At 33.9% G+C, this 23,873-nt stretch overlaps 1 protein-coding gene across 18 annotated transcripts in view; it reads left to right on the top strand.

Annotated features, from left to right (window-relative positions):
* LOC123539568 (zinc finger protein 768-like) overlaps positions 1-23,873 on the top strand; it is a 129,605-nt gene that overhangs the window by 53,835 nt on the left and 51,897 nt on the right. For 4 of the 18 annotated variants that reach the window (XM_045324196.2, XM_045324194.2, XM_053526818.1 and 1 more), the window contains one exon: positions 1,822-2,216. The exons of 7 other annotated variants lie outside the window; for them this stretch is intronic. In XM_045324196.2, coding sequence (XP_045180131.2) covers positions 1,822-2,144 — 323 coding nt within the window. In that variant the 3' untranslated portion in view covers positions 2,145-2,216. Of the gene's footprint in view, positions 1-1,821; positions 2,217-4,496; positions 4,958-9,386; positions 10,370-12,517; positions 13,694-16,334; positions 17,339-18,032; positions 18,127-18,866; positions 19,757-20,504; positions 20,593-21,515; positions 21,739-23,368; positions 23,600-23,873 lie in introns of those variants that run through there. 7 more of the 18 variants (XM_053526828.1, XM_053526832.1, XM_053526815.1 and 4 more) reach the window with 7 other exon arrangements.

Below are 23,873 nucleotides of genomic sequence, written 5' to 3' on the forward strand. Positions count from 1 at the left end.
CTTGAACAATTGCTTTTGACAATAACAAAACAAAATTTAAACAACTATGATGTTGGATATCATGTTATGGAAAAACTTGTATTTATTAATGTCTTGAATTGCATAAATATAATAATGATACGGAGATGGTGTAGGAGCATCAGGGGATGAGTGGTTAACCTTTACCCTGCTAAATTTCTATTATGAACTTGTCCATCTTCTAATTTGGATAGTACCTTTAACTGTTAAAAGGGATGCTTACCTGCTTACCAAAAAGATGCAAACTGAACAGCAAACAGAGCAGATCATGATCAGACTGCACATGTTTGCAGGCTGATCATGATCGACACTGGTTGCAAAGGCAGAAAGTGGTGTCCAGCATGGTAAGGGTTTAGAACACAGACTGGTCTCTTTAAGCTTGGAGCTTGATAATTTGCAAGGGATTTAAAATTCTTTAGTGAAAGAGAGCCGTACAGTTGTTGAATGAGAGGCCAGTGGCTTTATTAAGTTGCCTTTGAGCCAAAATGCAACATCATGAACCTTGGGTCTTTTTCCACCATTATCAGTTCAGAAGTGGCACTGAGACATCAGTTATAAATGTCAGTGTGAAATGAGCTTGTTGTTGCCATATCTGAGAAAACAAGTTATGCGATTGGATATAAAGTGAAAGAATTTTTTTAGACATTTGAAAAAACTAATGGTTGAAGCTCACATGTCAACAAATTGTGGCTTGTGTAATCTGTACATACTATAATGTCACAGTTACAACCCATAATTTATATGATGTATCACTACACTAGTCAGCACATGCTTAATGATTCTGTTAACCCGCCCGCTTAGCTCAGTAGGTAGAGCGTCGGTCTACGGATCGCGGGGTAATGAGTTCAATCCTCGGGCGGGGCGTATGTTTTCCGTGACTATTTGATAAACGACATTGTGTCTGAAATCATTAGTCCTCCACCTCTGATTCATGTGGGGAAGTTGGCAGTTACTTGAAAGAGAACAGGTTTGTACTGGTACAGAATCCAGGAACACTGGTTGGGTTTTAACTGCCCGCCGTTACATAACTGAAATACTGTTGAAAAACGGCGTTAAACCCAAAACAAACAAATAAACAAACAAATAATGATTCTGTTAGACATATACACTAATACACAGTTATGAAACAAAATCTAAGATTAGAACATAAAGTTGATATATTGATAGTGAATTTTTATAGTCAACAAAACAAATGACCTTAGAAAGAATTCTACTATAAACATAAATATTTCTTTAACCCGTATCATGCTGGACACGATTGATTCTACCTTTGCGACCAGTGTAGATCATGTTCAGCCTTCACATGCATGCAGTCTGATCAAGCTCTGCACTGTTCGCCATTCACTCCGTATCTTACTGGTAAGCACCCCTTTTAACAGTTAATGGTACTGTCCTTATTGAGAGATGGACAAGAAATTTAGCAGGGTAATGGTTAAATTTAAAGATGAGGTCAACCTTGAAGCAGTCTGAGACAAAATAACCAAGGTATATCAGACTGTATGTTCTTAGATGGCATATGAGGAAAATGTACCTGTAGAGACACTGTGTAGAAAGACTTTTTTATTGTTCCTGTATTTGACATGAAGGTAATAAAGTTTAAGCATTGTCATTTTTGTGTTTACTGATTCATTTGTTGTGGGAGACTGTAACATTTGGATGCATGGCTCTATGGCTGTGTTTTGGATGGCCTCTGCTTCAGGGAAATCGACCCATGCCTTTTATCTTTTATTAGCTTGTAGAAATTAAGGAAAATAATTGAAATCTAAGAACATATATATTAATATTAGTTTGTTAATATTTCAGATGAGAAACAAACATGTCAGCTTTGGAGAAAGGTACCCTATGTTGGCAATGAACTGGACAACACGACACATGATTACGGCCAGGAACACTGTGGAACACAGAATTTTGCAGATAGTAACCAGCATAATGTTTCGCATGGTTCAAAAGGCAAATACCCGTGTAAATATTGCGGAAAGTTAATTCGATCGAAGTCTGATCTTAGTATACATGAAAGGATACACATGGGTGAGAAACCACACAACTGTGACATTTGTGGCAAAGCTTTTACCCAGAAGAGTACGCTGAAGGCACACAAAATTGTTCATATTAACTGGAACAGTTAAAAGGATTTTGGTTTAAACTAGTACAATAGTGAAATTTACATCAAAGTTTCTACATAGAAATATACATTGAAGGTGCATAAAATTGTCAATATTTACAGGAAAATTTCAGTGAAGTTGGTTCAATGTTGAAAAACGATGTGATATTTCAGAGATGTGAAATGAAAGCAATAAGAATTGGTCATTATAATTACAATAAAGTAAGGCTTGATATTAAAGCTTCACTACATTATGTAGTGTAGAATTATTAAATGAAATTCCAAAAAATCAGATTTGAAATCAGATGACAATATTTTCTTGAATTTAGGATGCAATGAATGACTTTGATATAAAATGTGTTTCAAATCAATATGCATTATACTTACAAGATTAGGTGACATTTCAATATTTTGTAAATGTTTATCGATAAAAAATACTTACGTTGATGCATTTTAGAAGAAATAAGTGTCCAGATTTTTTCGAATTTGCTGACTGGAATGAAAATGTGTTCAACTTGTTTCTTCCTTTAAAGTGTCTGGGCCTATAAATTTATGATTTGTCAAATGGTTTATATCCTTTCCGCAGCCTTAACGTACACTATATCTTGCATCTGAGGCATATACTGACACTCAGACAACATCATAAATGACATTTTAAGCGATTTGATGAAGTTCAAAAATTATCAATGTAGCCTTGGTCTGTTAAGTCCACACGCATATATTTAGACGGGGTGACCCCTGACTACCTACGAATCAAAATGCGGGCTTTCTTTTTTCAAGTTTAGCATTTCTACTTTCATTTGTTTACTTCAGGAATAGCTGAAGTCGAGTGATTTTCTTTTTTCTGGTTTTTTTCAAAAAACATACATATGCCTGGCGAGATTGCATAAATATGTGCTGGCCGTCCTAAGGATTTTAGTATATTTGTTGTGTTGGTACAGAAGTGTTTTCTGACTTTAATTCAGGAACTCTTATATTCAAAGATGGAGGTTGAAAAAAGTTGGGGACTTGCTACACAGGAATTGTACAGACCTTGAAAAAACCTTCGATTTGATTCTTGTCCTTGAAAACTCAGTTCCTAAAGCACTTGAAAAAATACATGAATTTTGAAAAAAAAGCTTAAAGTATCACCCAACTGTTCTGTTGGGAACTTTTGTGGAAAGGAAAAATTTAAAAATAAAAGTAGAAAAAAATAAAGATAATTTGAAAGAAAAAAATAATACTGATATTCTTGGTGCACTTGCAGTGGTCATGAATAGGTAACATTACAAGGTGCAGTTTTTACTATAACACTTTGGAAATAGATTATAGTTGTTGGGACTAAGATTTCAAGACATGTTTTCAAGAAAAATAGTCCTTGGAAAAAGTAAAAAAAGAAGTACTTAAAAAGTATTTTGATTTTATCTTCGATGTTCTGTATGAACCTTGTTAGTACATTTCAAGTGGTATTAAATATCCCTTGGTGCTAAAGCTACTGGGAACTTAAGCTTGCAAAGTTTAAGTTAGGAAAATCTGTTACTCATAAACATGTTGTGTTGTAATGTACATGCAATGCTGTAAAATCACTTGATTTTGCATGCATGAAATTTCATGGTGTTTTCTTCGAAATGTCAATTTCATGGGTAAACGAGTTTGTGGATTTCATAGAAAAATAAGAATTGAATGAAAATTTTACTTGTTTGTTTGGGTTTAATATCATAGATTGCCTCGGCCACAACTTCCATGAAAATAGTCTCCTATAAATATTAATGATTTCACAGTATACAGGAAGAATTAGGTATTGCCATATTACCTGCCTTTACATTAATTAAAGGACATATTTGATGGTCACTTATATTTATTGATAGGTGTAACATAAATGAAAAAATTTAAAGTTAGATTTAAAAAATCTATTGATTGATGCACTGTGGCCATTACTTTTCTGACTTATCGGAGTAGCTAAATCAATGCAATGATTAGTTATGGTTGTAAAGTAGAGCTACATGTTGGATGGTCAGTATTATAGGCTGTTCCTAACTTTATCAGTGGCTTGCATTGTAAATAGTCTATGAAGTAATGTTAATAGTGTCATAGGGAATGATGAACCTATTTAAAAGAAATCTTAGATATATTCTGTGTAGATAAGAGCCGCATCATGATGTTGGTTTTCTCATGGCGTCACTCTTATTTTTGTGAAAATACAAATCTTCTTGCAGTATAAGTAAAAGAGCCACCACAACAGAACTCCAGCAATGTTTAGTCTGAAATTAAGAGAAAATAATTGTTCTGTAGAGACTTAATATAAATATTACGTTTAGTCGTTTCTTACAAAAGATTGAAAAATACATGCAAATTTATATTTGCTTATATTTCATTTTTTGGTAATCTCTATTTTTAGATGCCAATGTCGGAAGAGTGCCTGCACAGACTCGAACTTCTAATGAGAAGCCAACCAAGCCCCAGCTGTTGTGTAGATACTGCGGAAAACCAAATAGGTGCCAGGCTGACTTGACTATACATGAGAGAATTCATACGGGCGAGAAACCTTACTCTTGTGAGATATGCGGAAAACGGTTTACTCACAAAAATTCATTGAAAGGACATGCTCTTGTACATATGAAAGACCGATTATACAATTATTAAACGCCTGTGTTAAGATTTCGCAATTTTTTGTTTGCGGTGTATGTGGAGAAAGACTCTGATAATAGCATAAATATGATTGAAATAACATGATTCTAATGTATATCAAAGGATTGGAAAATTTATGATTCCAAGCATACATGTTTAAACCATTTATGGATAAATTTTTACTCATAGCTTTAATTAATCAAGTATAGGACATGCGCTTGTATGTATGTGAGAAAATTGGAAACATACAAAAGGTGAATATATTTTGGATTCATTTCAACCAATATGGAAAAAAGGTTAATACATATACAAAAACAAAATCATCAAGAGAAGAATGCTTTTCAGTGCTTCAAGAGGATTTGAATATTTTAATCACAAACATGCATGTTCCGTATGGATAAATAACGAAACAGCTTTTTTTCTGAATATTATCTCTTGCGTAAAAGATAATGTAAAATATCGCTATCCAAAACTTGCAGCTTGCATAAATTATATGACGAACAAGCTCTTCGTGAAGTACCTTGATAGTTTTGTTTATAATCTCTTAGGATGCAAAGACATGGTAGTGGATGTAGTAAAGACAGAAATTTAAACTTTCATTCAATATACTGGCATGATAAATTTTCTGTAAAACCAGGAAGTAACTGAAACTGATTGCAAGGACAGTATGATCTAATTTTCTAAGAGGATCTTATAGATTTATAATGGTAATCAGATCGACAGTATAGCAACATTACAATAAATCTTAGGGAGTTATGCATTAATGATACAATGAATTTTTGGGAGTTATTTTTATTTCTGCTTTAAGTGAATGTCTGCTTAGTTCCTTTGTGGACATTTTGCACTGACAAACTGTTAGAAATACGTCATACTCGCCCTTTTCAAGACTTTAGTATGACCTGCATTTTTCCTCGCAGTGTTTTTGATGGAAACCATGAAAATTGTACACTTAATATCGAGCTTGGTCAACTCTCTCTCCATCTAACATAATTAAAACCCACTTTTAGCACTATCTGACAATTTGAGATATGAAAGTACCCATGGAAGTAAAGTACTATACCCCTAGATATAAGCAAATCATCTATTATTTTATTTGGAATTCAGAAGACACTATCAAATACTTCAGAGGTGATGATTTCAAGAAGGAGTGGATACTTGCTCTCTTTTTAGCTCACCTGTCACAAAGTGACAAGGTGAGCTTTTGTGATCGCGCGGTGTCCGTCGTCCGTCCGTGCATGCGACTGTCAGTAAACTTTTGCTTGTGACCACTCTAGAGGTCACATTTTTCATGGGATCTTTATGAAAGTTTGTCAGAATGTTCATCTTGATGATATCTAGGTCAAGTTCGAAACTGGGTCACGTGCCTTCAAAAACAAGGTCAGTAGGTCTAAAAATAGAAAAACCTTGTGACCTCTCTAGAGGCCATATATTTCACAAGATCTTCATGAAAATTGGTCAGAATGTTCACCTTGATGATATCTAGGTCAAGTTCGAAACTGGGTCACATGCCATCAAAAACTAGGTCAGTAGGTCTAAAAATAGAAAAGCTTGTGACATCTCCAGAGGCCATATATTTCACAAGATCTTCATGAAAATTGGTCAGAACGTTCATCTTGATGATATCTAGGTCAAGTTCGAAACCGGGTCACGTGTCATCAAAAACTAGGTCAGTTGGTCAAATAGTAGAAAAACCTTGTGACCACTCTAAAGGCCACATTTTTCATGGGATCTGTATGAAAGTTGATCTGAATGTTCATCTTGATGATATCTAGGTGAAGTTCGAAACTGGGTCACGTGCGGTCAAAAACTAGGTCAGTAGGTATAAAAATAGAAAAACCTTGTGAACTCTCTAGAGGCCATATATTTCATGAGATCTTCATGAAAATTGGTCAGAATGTTCACCTTGATGATATCTAGGTCAAGTTCGAAACTGGGTCACGTGCCTTCAAAAACTAGGACAGTAGGTCAAATAATAGAAAAACTTGTGACCTCTCTAGAGGCCATATTTGTCATGGGATCTGTATGAAAGTTGGTCTGAATGTTCATCTTGATGATATCTAGGTAAAATTCAAAACAGGGTCACGTGCCATCAAAAACTAGGTCAGTAGGTCAAATAATAGAAAAACCTTGTGACCTCTCTAGAGACCATATTTTTCAATGGATCTTCTTGAAAATTGGTCAGAATTTTTATCTCGATAATATCTAGGTCAAGTTCAGATCTGGGTCACATGAGCTCAAAAACTTGGTCACTATGTCAAATAATAGAAAAAATGACGTCTTACTCAAAACTGGATCATGTGGGAAGAGGTGAGCGATTCAGGACCATCATGGTCCTTTTTTTTTTTTTTTTTTTTTTTTTTTTTTTTTTTTTTTTTTTGCATACATTAATTAAAAGTGCAATGGGACTTTTAATCTAAAAAACGAATTTAATTTTATCACAGTTTAGTATTGGTTTTATTGCAAAATAATGCAAAGCAATGCTACAGTATAGTGCATTTTCCACATTGATCAGTTAAATGGCAACTGATACATAATTTTTCTTTGGGTTTCAAAAATGCATTTAATATGGTTAAGCAGATATTTAGAATAGTTTTGTAGTTTTCTGGCCTATCTTGTTTCAGTTCTGACAACTAGTACTGTTGGGCAGTGTGCGTAATGATACTTGTATTTATATGATTGAAATGTTTTTGAATAACACACTAAACCCAAGCGCATAACACACACATATAATATTTAGAAGAGGCTGGTTTATTGATGTATTGAATATTCATTAATAAAGTTCTAGGGACTACAAAACTCATTATTGTTGTGGTTATGTTTAATGTCACACCGACACAGTAATGTCTTACCATGGGTTTTTATGATGGAGGAAAACTGAAGACCCACAGTGCCTGTCTAAGCCTTAATTCAGACATATCAGAGCAGGTACTTTGGTAGAACCACCACCCTCTAAACCAGCAGGGCAGTATCCTCTCATGAAAGAATTGTGCATCCTGAGCAAGGATTTGAGCCTACAGTGGAGGGAGGGGCAAGTCTTTTTTGAATAAACAAGTTTACTGGTAGCTCAACTTTTTCTGATAGATACATCTTTACATTTTCTCAACATGATGGTATCATTTCATCTTGCTGAAGATTTGAGCATTTGACTCACTTTTCTTGGAGTTGTCATTATGTGCACTCAGAAATCAGTAAAATGTAGGTGTGTGAAAGTGATAAATGGTACAGAACTATTTATCGTGAGTACTAATAAAAACAATCACGAAGTGCATGCTGATGTTCACACAAATGGGTTTTGTGAAAAGCATTTATGACTATGTGTAAACTTATGAAGTTGTTGGCATGTATAAAGTAAAAATAATCTGAAATACTCTGAAACAATGCTTATTCAAAGAAAAGCAAGCTGATAGCCCTTACTGTAGTGAACATGAATGTATGCTTAGGATGATAAATTGTTGTCCTTACAAAATAAATTTTAAGTTCTGCTAGTCAAAGTCATTGTATTTTACATTTAACCAAATATTTTTTGTAAAATCTTTAACCATACTTCAGTTATTGCTCAGTTTCAGTTGAAACCCAAACTTCTTCGTGCATTTAGATTTGGCTTACACAGAGACTATGTTTATTAAAAAAGCACTTGCATTAAGAGACCACTTTTTAGATCCTTTTTATGTTGTTAGAGAAGAAAATCTGTTTTATTCAGAGACCATTTGTGGAAAAAGACCACTTTCTGTCCTTACATTGGGTGGTCAATTAATGCAGGTTGTACTGTTTTTGGAATCGGGGTGCGTGGGGGGGGGGGGGGGGGGTATATCTGTTTTACTGTCAGGTAGAAGTTCCATTATGATCAAGTGGGTAATAACGGTCAGTATTTACGTTTTAAAGTCACATATTTTATGCATCCTGCAAGTTGAGCAAAATAGTTGTCTCTTTGTCTCTCTCACATTTTGCTTTCTTGAAGCATTACTTTGAAAGTATTAAAAGAGATTTTGATAAAACTGCAAAAAAAAATATAGAGAGGGAAATTTTGTAGTGTGTAGAGTCGTAACTTTGTATTCAATACTGTCAAAATTGCTGCCACTAGTTCATGTGATCAAATTTAAAGACTTAATGGTACAGTAGAACTTTGCATTTTGTCATTAAATGGTTGTATGAAGTATAGAAATGTAATTTTATTTTTATTTTGGTTATTAAGGAAATAACAGTTGGTGGACTGGTATAATCAGACGAATGGTATCAAAAAAAAGCTGGCCTAGTTGGCATAAAAAAAAACTTAAAAGTTAAAAGTGATTAAGTTTCATTTTTCTTTCCATTAGCAGACAATAATTGCGCTATGATATGTTTCAATGATGGGAAAATCTCTTGAATTTATGTTGATACATGTCCGAAAAATAATTTGGATATTAAAAGACGTATTTACATATAAAAAGTTGTTTGATTTCACAACTAAGTCAAATGGGGGTATTTTTGCTGTAAGTGTTAATTGCCTTACATTTTCTGTGAGCTTAATTCCAACTACATTGTATGTAATAACTCCATGATTATCAGCTTTTAGTGTGTTGTTGCATTGAATAAATGCCATGTTTGTTAACAAGTGTTAAAAGTACATCACTGAATGAATTATTAAATGTGTAATTATTTTGATCTTTTTCTATTTTTCCAGGTTCATTGGATCCAAGGAAGGCACCATGTCAACAGTTTCCATCTTTGCCTGGAAACCAAGCACAAGCTACTATGCTACAATATCAAGACCAGGGGTTCCAGAAACAACAACAACAACAGGGAACTAAGACTAAATTCCCATGTAGATATTGCGGAAAGTTTATCCGTTCAAAGGCAGATCTTCTTATTCATGAACGCACACATACGGGGGAGAAACCTTTCGTGTGTAAAATATGTAACAAGGGGTTTACCAACAACAGCAATTTAAGAGCTCACTGTGCTATACATTTAAATGTAGTGTACCCCTGATCTGTTATAACTGGATCAACAGAATAGGGAAACTTTGGATCCTGTTGTACTGCGTACATTTAAAACTAGTGTATCCTGGATCCATAATACATATAAAAGGTTAACAGAAAATAGTAACTTGAGATGGTGTTGACTGCATACATTTTAATCCTTGATGTGTAATAAATACACTAACTTGAGATCATAATATTATTGCACTATATACATTTAAATCTAGTGTGATCTTGATCCAAAGTAAACCGATTAACAGAAAATAGTTACTTGAGATTGTATTTTACTGCATGCATTTTAATCTCGCTTAATTATACTTATGTGTAATACAGTAGATCATAATATTATTGTACTGTATACATTTAAATCTTAATGTGATCTTAATCCAGAGTGAAAAGATTAACAGAAAATTGTAACTTGAGATTGTGTTTTACTGCATACATTTTAAATCTAGTTTATCTTTGATCTGTAATAAGCAGATTGATAGAAGATATTGACTTAAGATTATGTTGTACTACCTACATTTAAATCCAGTATGTTTGATCTATAATAAAAGGATTGATAGAAGATAGTGATCTATAATAAAAGGGTTGATAGAAGATAGTATCTTGGGATTATGTAATATTTGCAAACATTTTTATTTACTGTACATATTGTTGATCTATAATAAATACATTAAATTGAGATCATGTTGTACTGTATACATTGTTAGTGAACCCATAATAATAGTAGTACATATACTAATGTTTAAAAAATTGCATGAACTTGATACAGCCTTAAAGGTTACATTGTTTCACACTGTGTTGCAATTTTTAACCTTTAGCCTGCTAAATTCCTAAAATGGACTGGTCCATCATTCAGTTTGGGCAGTACCATTTAGTATTTGAAGGGGTGTTCAATGAAAATTTACCGACTGAATAGCGAACAGTGCAGACCATGATTAGCCTGCACAGATGTGCAGGCTAATCTTGGTTTGCACTGGTCGCAAAGGCAGAATAACTCGCCGCCAGCAGGCTAAAGGTTAAACAACTTCTACTGTGTCACTTTTTTCAAAAATTGTATAATTTATGATATTTCCTGAAGTTCAAATAGAGACAAAGTTCAAAGTGATAACCACTGTACAAAATTTTCATAGAATACATTATACCAATAATTTTATTAAAAGAAATCTCAAAGTATTGGTAAACAATTATAAAACACAAAATGAAACTGTCCAGAAGATTTTTACTAGGGAGTCTCAAGTAAAAGGATTTAATCAGACAGAAATTTAGCTCCAGCACTGAAAAGTTATGGCCTGTGAGACTGTTTAAAATTTTGTTTTCTGCATTATGAAATAACAATGGGACAGAAGTAAAACCTACCTACATTTCTTCCACTATATGAAACTAAAGAGTGAAGGTGAAACAGAGAACGTTTACTGCATGTAATTCAGTATTTTCAAAGATGTCTAACCCTGCACAGCAAGGAATGGCTTATGGAATAAAAGATTTCCACTTTTGTACAATAAATCAATAAGTCTAGAAATACAGTTAAAATTACTAGAAAAAATGAAATATAAAGAAAAAAAGTGTGGTCCTAATGCAGCTTGAACCTATGCCCTCCTGAAAAGGAAGGTTTATGGTAGGAATTGAATACTCTTCATAAGGAGGTAAACTATTACGGATCCATCACCTTAAAATCTGGTATATCCTTGGATGGATAGAAGACAGTGACTAAGTTGTACTGTGTACATTTTGAACTTGTGTATTCTTGATGTGTAATAAATACATAAACTTGAGATCATGCTGTACTGCATACACTTAAATCTAGTGTAATCTTGATCTCTAATAAAAGGATAAATAGAAGCCAGTATCTTGATCATGTTGTAGAACTGCATACATTTTAATCTTGTGAATTCTTTTTGTGTAATAAATTAAGTAACTTGAGAGCATGTCATAGTGGATACCACTAAATCTAGTGTAATCTTGATTTGTAATAAAAGGACAAATAGAAGACAGTAACTTGAGATCATGTTGTACTGTGTACATTTATATCTAGTATAACCTTTCAGAACTGTAATAAAAGGATTTATGAAGTACAGTAATGCTAGATCATATTGTATTGCATACGTTTAAGTTTAGTATTTTATTGATTGATTTATAAAGGGATTAATGGAATACAGTTTCTTGAGATATCATTGTACCATGTATTCAGATATTGTGGGTAGTTTTAAATAGTGACTTGCAATTATAGAAGGATCATCAACAAAAGTGGCTTGAAATTTCACCACATTTAAATAAAGTATAGCCTTTATATCTTATAGCAGGGTTACCAACTTTAGAGCTCAGAATGTGGCATTCTTTAAAATCTAGTATACCCTTGAATTACAAACTTAAGAACTCAGTGTTTCACACATAAAATGTTGGGGACCCTCTATAATATGTAATAAAATGATTATTAACTACACTTGAATGAGGGAACATTTTGCTATAAATTTCAAATTTATGTCAAGGGAGGGATCATGTAAATGTGACTATGGATTCCAAGTCTTAGAAGTTCATACCCCAGCAGGGTCATAACAGAGTGTTTTTATTATGTTCAGGTAACTTTGGTGTGAAATTCAATTCTTTCACAGAGATGTTGATGCTTGTACACTTGTTACTTAGGTATGAAAATTATTAGAATTCTGAGTTGTTAGATGTCAGATGTCAATACTGTATTCTCAGGTACATTTTGTAGTTTGATGTACAAGCAAAACAGTCTTTTAGGACCTTTTTATATAGCAGACTACAGAGCCTAACTTATATATATACATTCATGAATGTCTACATTATTTATTCTTTTCCTTTTTAGGTCTACAGCAGTTCAAAGCCGAATTCAGAGGAAAATATCAGTGTAGATATTGCCAGAGATACATACGATCACGAGCAGATCTGACGATACATGAGCGAATTCACACAGGCGAGCGGCCACATATTTGTAGTATTTGTGGGAAGGGTTTTGCTCAGAAAAATAATCTCAAACTACACGCAGTTATGCATGTTAAAAAACAAGATTTCTAATGGCTTGTGTGTCAATATACTGTAAATGAGAAAGTGTATAGGATTTGAAACTAGCTAGCTGAAATTCATACCTCTGTAGTAACACACACTGGACACAGTGGAAACACTGACTGACTACAAAACCAGGGATTGTGAGTTTGATCCCCAACTCCTGCATCTGACAGCTACTAACACTGGGATAGGAGTCTCGAGTATTACAACTATCATGCTAAAGAACCGGGAATTTAGCTTGTCAAATTAGATCTTCTGTCTTATACTATCCTCCAACTAAAATTAATTAACGTCTTCTGGAGGAGTCTATGGTAGTGACTGTAAATAAGTTTAAATACATTCAAACAGATACAAAGGAAAAATATGAACAAAAACTGAAGGGAAGCGACTGTGTATGCAATAAATGTGTTAATTTACTTCTGTTTGTAACCAGATTTTATCAGCCTTTTATTGATTCATACAGGAAGTTTTGCCACTGTTGCATTTGACGATTTGTGACATTGCATACACAATATGCTGTAAAGTGTTAATATAAAGGATTTTCATGCAGGTCTTTAAAGGGAATGTGTTTTTACAGTACAAGTTTAGGTCATTTCATATTGTTATGTGTTAACCTTTACCCTGCTAAATTTCTAAAATGGACTGGTCCATCATTCAATTTGGTCAGTACCACTTATTATTCAAAGAAGTGTTCAATGTAAAATTTACTGACAGAATAGCAAACAGTGCAGACCTTGATCAGCCTGCACGGATGTGAAGGCTGATCATGGTCTGCACTGGTCGCAAAGGAAGAACTTCTTGCCTTCAGTATGCTAAAGGTTAAAGAAGCTTTCAAGTATCTGCTAAACCCAAAATAATATAGTTGTGGCTATTTGTCAGCCAGTTTAACAGTATTTCAAATTTGGTTATGTATGAAAGATATACTATGCTCCATGTCATATGTATATAGTAAAATGTATTAAACTGTAATCAAAGACTTGAATATTGTTACAGTAGTAAAACCATTTGTTGCCTTATTATGGTGATATGGTAAAGATTAAGGGCCTAAAACACAGAAAGCTTGGGCAGGCATTATCTGTATTTTCTGTCACACAATGCCTGGTTTTCTTGCATTAACTTGAAAACTTGTCAGTAAAGTACAAAAGATAAAAGGTAAGGGTAGATTTCCTGGAAGCACAGAGCACTCTAAACACAGCCTTAAAGCCATGCATCGCAAAGTAGGACCACAACAAAAAGTACCTGTAACAGAAAAATATTGTAGAAGGGTGGCTTCAAAAATCAAACAACAAGTACATTTTAGTAACTTGCAGAATACAAAAAAGGGGGAGTGTAAGGGGTAGATAAAAGAGTAAGAATTGTTTTCAATTAGAAAGTGGTCAGTTACGCAAAAATTCTGTTAAAAAATTCAAGACAATGTTTACCAGTGTTAAATTCTTTCTTTTTGAGCATATGTTGTTGAGTGGTCCAGGCTGTTGAATTTGAATCCCTTGAGTTTTTAGTTTTTTTTTTTTTTTTTTTTTTTTTTTTAGTTTCTCTTAGTGTTAAACAGTTTCACTTTTTGGAGATTGTCTTGCAGAACATTATATTCAACTGTTCAAACAATTTGAAGAACTATTTGCCAGTAAAGCTCATGGGATACCTTTTGGTCAGGGATATGATCGAGATTTTAAAGCTAGCTTTACAAAACAAACTTGCATTACTGCTGTGTTGTTTCCTATTTTCCTGTATTGATCTAGATATATTGACATATATACTCGTAACCACGGCCTATTAAAAAAGATCATGTATATTTCTTTCTAGCTGAGGAGAACAAACATACTCGTCAGAAGTAAATAAGTAAGAAGGTGACTCAACCTTTGGTCATCAGTGATATTTTTGCTTAAATGCAGGGATTCATTAAGTACTACAGTGGAATGTGGAATCTGCAAAGTAGAGGGAGGTTCAAAAGGGTGGGGGCCTCCCATATAGATATTTATAATGTTTCAAATATTTATCTTTAATAAAAACAGATGAACAGCTTTCCAAATAGATGTTATGCATACTTACAAGGTTAGAAAAGCACTACTTCTAAGGGTAACATGGTGTAATAGCCATATTTCATATCTTGTAACTGGATGGTAATATTTAAATGAAATTTGGTCACTTTAAAGACATTCAAAATTAAAAACTTTTCACCGAGAGATGTTAACATTGATGCCTATGGGAAATATGTAATTTCTTTGATTATGAGAATCTGTACTTGAGTATTGAGAAAATTTTGCGGTAGAAAGCTGTATTATATGATTCTGATACAAATATCAAAAAGAAATCTAAAATTCCACGTAGGGAAAGGGACAAAATCATATTTTTCTAGTTTTCAGGGGAGATAACTCGTGAAAAACCAAAATTATCAGGGGAGGTAATCTAAAGGAAATTTTTATGAACTTCTGTCACTATATAACTTGTCAATATGCACCTTATTTCTATCGTTTGACATTTTTAAAGCTTGAATTATCAAGTTGTATGTACGCTTTTGGTGAAATAGAGGCCTATTACACCATGTTATCCATAATATTGCACATGAACTGTTATAGTTAGAGCATTAAAGGGAGGTAATAAAAAACAATGATTCAGTAAAACATTTTAGTATATTCAGCAGTATTCAAACCTTTGACAAATGTCAAAGAAAGTTATTATCAGAAATAGGATATGAAAAGAAATTAATGTATTTTATGTTAATGATCAAAAATGTGGCAGCCACATTTTAAACAAAGGCATTATGAGCCGTATAAGTTATTGGACTCGTTGTATGACAGTCAGTGATTTTTGTGTGATATTGTATTCTCGTGTGATATTTTGGCATACTTTAGCTGTAAATGTAAATTAGCAATTTCGTGTCTGTTTTGTATCTCATGAACACCTTGAGGGATTTCGACGAAACTTGACACAAATGTTCACCACATGGAGATAACATGCAGAGCGCATGTTTTGGATGGCTTGCTTTAAGGTCAAGGTCACACCTAGGGGTTAAAGGTCATATGACTTTGTTTCGTGTCAGCTCTAACTCTTGAACTGCTTAAAAGAAACTTGACACAAATGTTCAACACATCAAGATGACTTGCAGAGTGCATGTTTCAGATGGCTTGCTTCAAGGTCAAGGTCACACGTAGGGGTCAAAGGTCATGCCTTCGGGCATATATTGCTTCGCATTTCGGTGCTCTTGTTTTAATTTTTCATCACCGGAAGTACCTTTACTTGCATCTATAACCGAAAGGAATAATGTTTCCCCAATCCATTCATACACATATGATCTGTTTTATATTATTTCATAATGCAACAAAGGAGTACACATTATGTCGTCTTGAGGCTATAATATTTTTACTTGTTATTTTACATATATAGTCGTTACATGTGTTTCGTACTAGAATTTATGTAGGAGGAAATTAATAAAAACTACTAACTGAACGAGAATGTTAAATTGTTTATAGTTAATAAACCCAATTGTATGACTCCTTATAAATTATAAACACTTTGAATCCCGATTAGTTATAAGATTAAGTATGATTAATAAGTTAGAAGAACAAGATAAAACTCAATTATTTGGGTTGATATTCAGTACCAGTCTGTTTTTATTCCAGACTCTACAAGGAGAAGACATCCACCTCAGAGACCTGTTTATGGCGGTAACGAAAGTGGACAGATAGAGGCCAGTTCCCATGGCAACAAAGATGGAGAATTCGGAGGAGATGCAGAAGATTCAAATAAACAGTGCAGATACTGCCAGAAACGTTTGGGCTCTAGAAGTGCTTTGAAAGTCCATGAACGGCTTCATACGGGAGAAGAATTATTCAAATGCAAATTTTGTGGAAAAAGTCTAGCAACACGTCAGGCCTTAATAATACATGAACGAATTCATACTGGGGAACGCCCTTATGTTTGTCAATATTGTAACAAAGGATTTGCCCATAAAGGAAATTTAAAAAGTCATTATGTAGTACATATGAAATAAGAAGATGCCTTGAATGGTTGGTATTGTATTAGTTGGTCTTTGTAGAAAATATGAAAACGTTTGAAGTAGTATGTGTGTGCAATTGCAGAAGGATGTCAAAATGCTTTTAAAAAAAAATAGCTTTTGTGTAATGCAAACTGAAAAAGGAGCTTTGTGTGAAAATGGTAATGTGTTTTTATGGATTGTGACAAAAGCAGATCTGCATGGAAAATGAAATGAAAACTTGGTGTAAAAATGCTGAATGTGTTTTGTAAGGAATTTTTTGTCCACGGTAGAAATTTTATGACTGGTTATATAGTGTATTTGAAATGAGAAAGCATTTACAGATATCGGAAAGAATTGACAGACTTTCTAATTGCAAGGAGAGAAGTGTCAGTAGAATGTCTGTATACAATTCTGACATTTACACATTGATAACCGATGGTAGCACTTAGACTCCTGTCGGTTTAGGATTGTCAGGCGAATGTTTATAAAGATGTTAAAACATTTTAGCTTTTTATACGTAGAAACAAACTGAAATATCATTTTCACTGTTGTGGTTTTGAATGATTCTTAGAATTTGTATGCATTCGTTTTGAATTCATCATGGATAGTGTATTGTTTTCTGTAGAAATAAATAATATGTATAATTAAGATATGTCTCATGTTAAATTTTTCAAAGTGCAAACTAAGAAAATGTGATATAGAAGTTTCATATAATAGGAAATTTTAATTTGGGAAAGATTTTAGTTTTGCATGCTTTGTTGGGAAATAAAACACGGTTTGAGGCCTTCATGATTAATCAGATGCATCTGAACGAAAAACCATGTTTTATTTGCCAACAAAGCACACAAAACTAAAATCTGTTTCCATTCTGCCATGCTTGAATTACACCAGGAAGGGATACTAATCTGGAATCCTTTCTTAGGCATAAATGGATGCATTACTTCCCTTGGTGCTTTTGCGAAACGTGTTTTAATTAACTGACAAGACAATACACGGTAAAATCCTTCTTTGTTTATATAAAAGAAAATCTTAAAAGTTTTAGAATAATCATTTAATGTTACTTAGAAATTTGAAAACAGTAAGTTGTATTCAAACTGTGACAGGCCATAAAATGTGTGTGCATGAAGAAAAATACACAGCACTACCAGGACTAAAATAACACATGGCCACTTTCTATGCAACAGTGCTCCTTAAACCAATACTATCAACTGTCTCCATTGTACAACATGTTAAACCATTGTTTGAAAAATGACCTCTTCATTTTTCCAAAACCATGTTCAAAGACATTATATTCTGAAGTTAGTTAAGCCTCCAATGTGAATATTTTTTTTTTTACTTTCAGGTCAGTTAAATGAAATGCTGCCTATTCTTGAAGGAAGAACAGCTGCTCTTGGTAAATACAGGTGCCAGTTCTGTGGAAAATTTTTGCAAAGCAGGTACTGTGTTTATCAGTGATACCATTGAGAGATCTAATGCAGTAGTCTAGTTTATAGCCCTTGCTGGGCAAACATCACATGTCCGCATTTTTTTAGTGGAATACCAGTTTAAAGGAGGGACAATTCCTTCTTTTCATAATGAATAAAGAGAAAACGATACATATAAAGCTATTCATCCTGTGTGTAGATGTTGGCTCTCAGTTGTGGAAAAAATAAGTAAAGAAGCTTCCATAAACAATGAGTTAAACCTTACCCTGCTAAATTTATATAATGAACTTGTCCACCTTTGAATTTGGACAGTACCATTAACTGTTTAAAGGGATGCTCACAAAAATATACTGACTGAATGGCGACCAGTGCAGATCTTGATCAGACTGCACAGTTGTGCAGGCTGATCATGATCTACACTGGTTGCAAAGGCAGAATTAATCGTGTCCAGTATGATGAGGGTTACATAATTGAAATACTGTTAAAATGGTGTCTGACCACAATCAAAGAAAGTAAAAGATCAACATAAAGATTTGTTACTGATACATGGTCAGTATTCATGTAATGATGATAGAATACTTGAATGAAATTGAAATATTCTGTTTGAAATCCAGGAATGCATAAAGCTTAAAAACTTCTTGCAGTGTAAGCTTCGGCACTTTGATGCTGACTCTTGCAGCATAATTTTATCATGATATCAGATAACAATGGTCATAGAAAATATATATACTATGTTTATATTTTACTTACAGGTACCAGTTGGATATACACTTGCGTACACATACTGGAGAGAAGCCATATCAGTGTACAGTGTGTGAGAAAAAATTTTCCCATAAAAGTAACATGAAAACTCACTTTATGTCGCAACATAGAGAGCAATATCTCCAGTAGTATGAAGATGTAGACATTGGAATTTCAAATTATATCACAGAATGTGTACCAGCTTTTCCAGTTATATTAGAATGGGAGCTCAAAAGTCTCCATCTATGTTACTTACAGAATTTCCAGGAGTCTTCCGGCATGCAGAAATACCAGATTTGCAGAGATATCCAAACATGGAACTCAGAAGCATTCTTGTGATGCCACTGTGTAGATATCATTTCAAACATTTCACAGCTTACTTGAATTCAGGTTATATTACTTCTTTACCGGAATTACGTGTAGCTAACACAGTGGATATCAAATTTCTAGTGATGTGCACATTGGCAGTGCTCAAATAGTGGCCGACGTAACCAGACTTTGTGTTGTTAAAGAAGTACAGTAAATCATGAGCATTTTGCTGGATTTCTACATTGTGTGTACATATTGAGACATACGAGTATATACCAGAATTACAGAAACTTGTGTATAAACATCGATTAAATGTTTACTGTACTTCTCAGCTTCTTTGTTGAACATTTAGATTTTATGTTACAATGTTACATTTGTTGTTTCTAACACTAAAGTCTTGTTGTTTGTTTTTCTTCGTTGACTAATACTTCTAAACGGGATTTCTTGATGGTACAGTTTTGTATTAGAGTTCTGAGAACAAAATAATCATTCAATCCATAACCAAGCATTGTACAAAACTGCTGCAATTACAAATGTTGACTTGGGAATATAGCAGTATGTAAGAGTTAAATAAAACTGAAATAACTTCTTATTGCTGTCTCAGTACAGAGATGTCACAACAGTTTGTAAATGGGTTTGCCTTGCTCATTCAGCTTTATGTTCAAAGAACATCATAATGAGGTTTTCCTGTCAGATCGTCACCTTTATTCCGGAGTGACAGTAGTGCATTTTTGGCAAAATTGAGATTTTAGTATCATTTGGTATGTTTCTATGACCTCTGTATGATGGTGAATTTGTGGCCTTGTAGAATTAACATAAACAGGCTAAATTTTAGTTCAACTGGGCTTTAAGTAGTCACTACTACTGGTGTAATGTCACTGACTCTCAAATCTTTAAACCTTGTTTCCCAAAACTATAAAAAAAAAAAAAGCTAGTTACGACATTGCGGAAATGAGGGGAAGAGAGAACAGACAGGGAAGTGTCCTTATATGAAAAGAGAGATACGTATCATTAGCAGGGAGCTGTGGTTACATGAAAAGATAAATATATATTATTATTTTGATTGATATGTTTTAGTGAAGTTTTCAACCTTTTTTTATGACAAACTGCTTTAGCTGCAAGTTTTCTAAGCAGTATCTACGTGTTGGTTGATAAAAGGTAATGTCTTTTCCTTCAGGTCTTGCAACCTGATTGGTTAAGTATATAGTAGTAAACCATTTCTTTCAAAAATGAATGTGACTGCTTAACTCTCTTAACCAGTTAAGTGCTAAAAATCTGTCCTAATACTGAATTTTGTATATGAAAATATGTTTAAGATAATGTTTTTTGTCTATCTTCAGATCAGGCAGATATGATCTCCACTATTCAGCATTCTGGTTTAGTATTCAAGCATGTTTGTCCCATTTGTGGGAAAATCACACAGAGCAGGTAGTAATTTAATTAATTCCTGACAGTATTCTATCGGCCTTAAGTAATTTGCATATGTATGAAATCGAGATACTGTGAAATCACAAATATTTGTGGGGGCCTCCGTGGCAAACTGGTTTAAGGCCTCTGACATCGAATCACTTGCCCCTCACCGATGTGGGTTCGCGCCTCACTCGGGGTTCAAGCCTCACTCAGGGCGATGAATACTTCATGTGAGGAAGCCATCCAACTCTCTTACAGAAGGATGCTGGTTCTACCCAAGTGCCCTCTCGTGATGAAATAATGCACAGAGTGGCACCTGGGGTCTTCCTCCTCCGTCGAAGCTGGAAAATCACTATATTTCCTATAATTGTGTCAGTGTGACGTTAAACGCAACAACAACAACAAATATGGGAGACAGCTGTATCGTCGATTTCAAATTTAATAGATGAGATAGATTGAAAATTTGCCAGTTCATAAAGATTTAATTTCACACAAAATCCATGAAAATTAGTTTCCGATAAATTTAAATGATTTCACAGTAGCAAGTTAGTAACTTTAGACTTTTCAAAGCTGTGGTGCCTCTCACCTTATGTCAAAGCAGGATTTTGTTAAAGGCGGTTCAGTTTTCTAAAAGTTTTGTATCTATTCATATTGATTTTGTAGTCCATATTTTGAAATGGAAAATACATATCTCGTGGCTTAAATGTTATAAGTCTTATATATATAGAACTGCACACTTTGTAAATTTCAAGATGTTGATTTGGAGCAGTCATTCAAAAGACTAATCTCAAAAATAGTGTTGTAACCTAAATGGTTCCTGAATTTTTCTAGAGAAGTTTGAATAAAAAATACAACATAAGTTTAAAAAGATTTATATACTTGCTGTCTTCCAGTTTTGAAACCATTATTTAAAATGTAAAAATATCTATTTGTTCTTACAGGTACCAGTTGGACATACATTTGAGAACACATACTGGAGAAAAACCATTTCAGTGTACAGTGTGTGAGAAAAGATTTTCCCACAAAAGCAACATTAAAAGACACTTTTTAAGTCAGCACCAACAGCATGATTTACCATATTACCTGAAAAAATGATGAGAAAAATTTTCTTCATTAAAGCAACATAAAAAGGAGCTTCAAGTCAGCAATATAATTAATGAGCAACATAAAACAGGTCTTGAGACAGTATGGACAACACTCTTGCCAATTAAAGCTTTGAGAAAATAGTTTCCACGTAAAAATAACATTAAGAGCCAGTATGGAAAATACATTTTGCAATGTTGCAGGGACAGATTTTTCAAAAAAAAAAAAGAAAAAAGAGTCTCTTGTTGCAGCTAACTGATAACTGATGTGTGTTGAAGATTTCATGACCTTTACTGTAATAAATTATGTACACTTGAAATTTACTTTGATTTGTATTAACTTCTGAAAGAGGATGCCATCCAGCTGGTTTGTGGAAGGGTGTGTGTTCTACCCAGATGCCCACCTATACCTTAATCAGTGCTTGGAGGGGTACCTAGGGTCATTCTGCTAGGTGCCACCATAAAATGTTGAAAAAGTCTCTGTATGGCCAAAATTGTGTTTGTATAACTCTTGACACAATGCAAAGAATCTTGGGACAGTGTAGTTTTAGTTGATGGGTACTATATGGAAGAGATATATAATGTCCATGTAAGAAGTGTATACTGTTATGCTCATGTCTGTTGCTCTGTCTGTTCTGTATAACTGGACCTTCAGTTGTTAGACTTAGTAAAATAATTGCATGATGTCAGCACAGGACACATATTGTTACACAGGCCAGTAGGTCAAAGGTTGCAGTGGACTGAAGAATGAAAATGTTTCTGGATCAATAACATGAGACAAAGGATGATTGCTTTTGGTCAGTTTAAATGGTTGTTTTTGGTCAGTAAATCAAAGGTCAAGGTCTTAGTGCAAACTTGACTGAAAACATAGTTTTTGCTCTATAGTTGGCAAATGCCTATGCATGCAGCAGTGTATAAGTACAATTTATGTTTTGCACAATTTGGTTTATTAATATGAATGAGTTGGCACAAGCAAACAAAACATGTTAATGAATATCACAAGACATCTATGGATAAATGACTAGAATATTCCATTGTTAATTATGTCTCCCACCACACAGTGATGAGGGAGACATATTGATTTACTCCAGTCTGTGTGTCCATCTGTCTGTCTGTGTGTGTGTGTCTGTCACAAAGCTTGTCTGCACTTTCTCATCGGATCTTCACCAAACTTGAACAAAATGTGTTTGACCATAATACCTCGGCCAAGGTCGATAACTAGTCAAATCCGCTTAGGAATTTTGAATTATGGCCCTTGAATTACTGATTGGATCCATTTGTCTAGACCATCCAGAGAAACTAGTCATTATTGCCAGAGAAGAAAGTTAAGACTTGATGATCTTTAAACAGTATTTGATTAAACAAAAAAACAAAACAAAAATCAAAAAAATACCAAAACACAACATAATTATAGAGGTGACTACATAAATATTCCAAAATATGGTGTTTTCCTGCATTAAATTTAAAATAGGTTCTTCATTTTCTTCTATTTCACATACATTTCAGGAATCATGAGCACCATACCAATGCTGTAATAAAGTCTATGTGATTTCTTTTGAAAGGAATAAGACACATCGGAGTAGAATTGATATAAGTGATAAGCTCTGTTTGATTATTTCCTTTTGAGAGATATAATTAAATTATTATCATATATTTTTAAGGGATATAACATAAATTACTGAAGTAACATAATTTATTTGTTTTTGTTGCAGGTGGTTATGCATGTTCTGTTTGTGGAAAGAGGGAGCGTTCCAAAGTTTCTCTTCAGATACATATGAGAAAACACACTGGAGAGCGACCATATGCCTGCAACTATTGTGACCGGAGATTTGCCAATAAGAGTAATCAGAAAACGCACATGTTCACTGTCCATATTTCTAAACAACAACCGAGGAAGTAGGATGAACAGTATGTTCGATGAACAGCATATTCATATAAACCTAACCCTTACCCTGCTAAATTTCTATAATGAACTTGTCCAACTTTCAATTTGGACAGTGCCATTAACTGTTAAAAGGGGTGCTTAGTTCACTGCTTACCTAAAAGATACTGACTGAGTGGCGAATAGTGTAGATCTTGATCAGATTACATGGATGTGCCGGCTTGTCATGATCTACACTGGTCACAATATATGACCTTTTAGTTTCGATTTTGCTGTAAAACCCAACTCACTACACTGGTCGCCAAAGCAGAATGAATTGTGTCCAGCATGATAAG

This window comes from Mercenaria mercenaria, chromosome 16 (assembly GCF_021730395.1).
Source record: "Mercenaria mercenaria strain notata chromosome 16, MADL_Memer_1, whole genome shotgun sequence".
In the NCBI taxonomy this organism is placed as follows: Eukaryota; Metazoa; Mollusca; class Bivalvia; order Venerida; family Veneridae; genus Mercenaria; species Mercenaria mercenaria.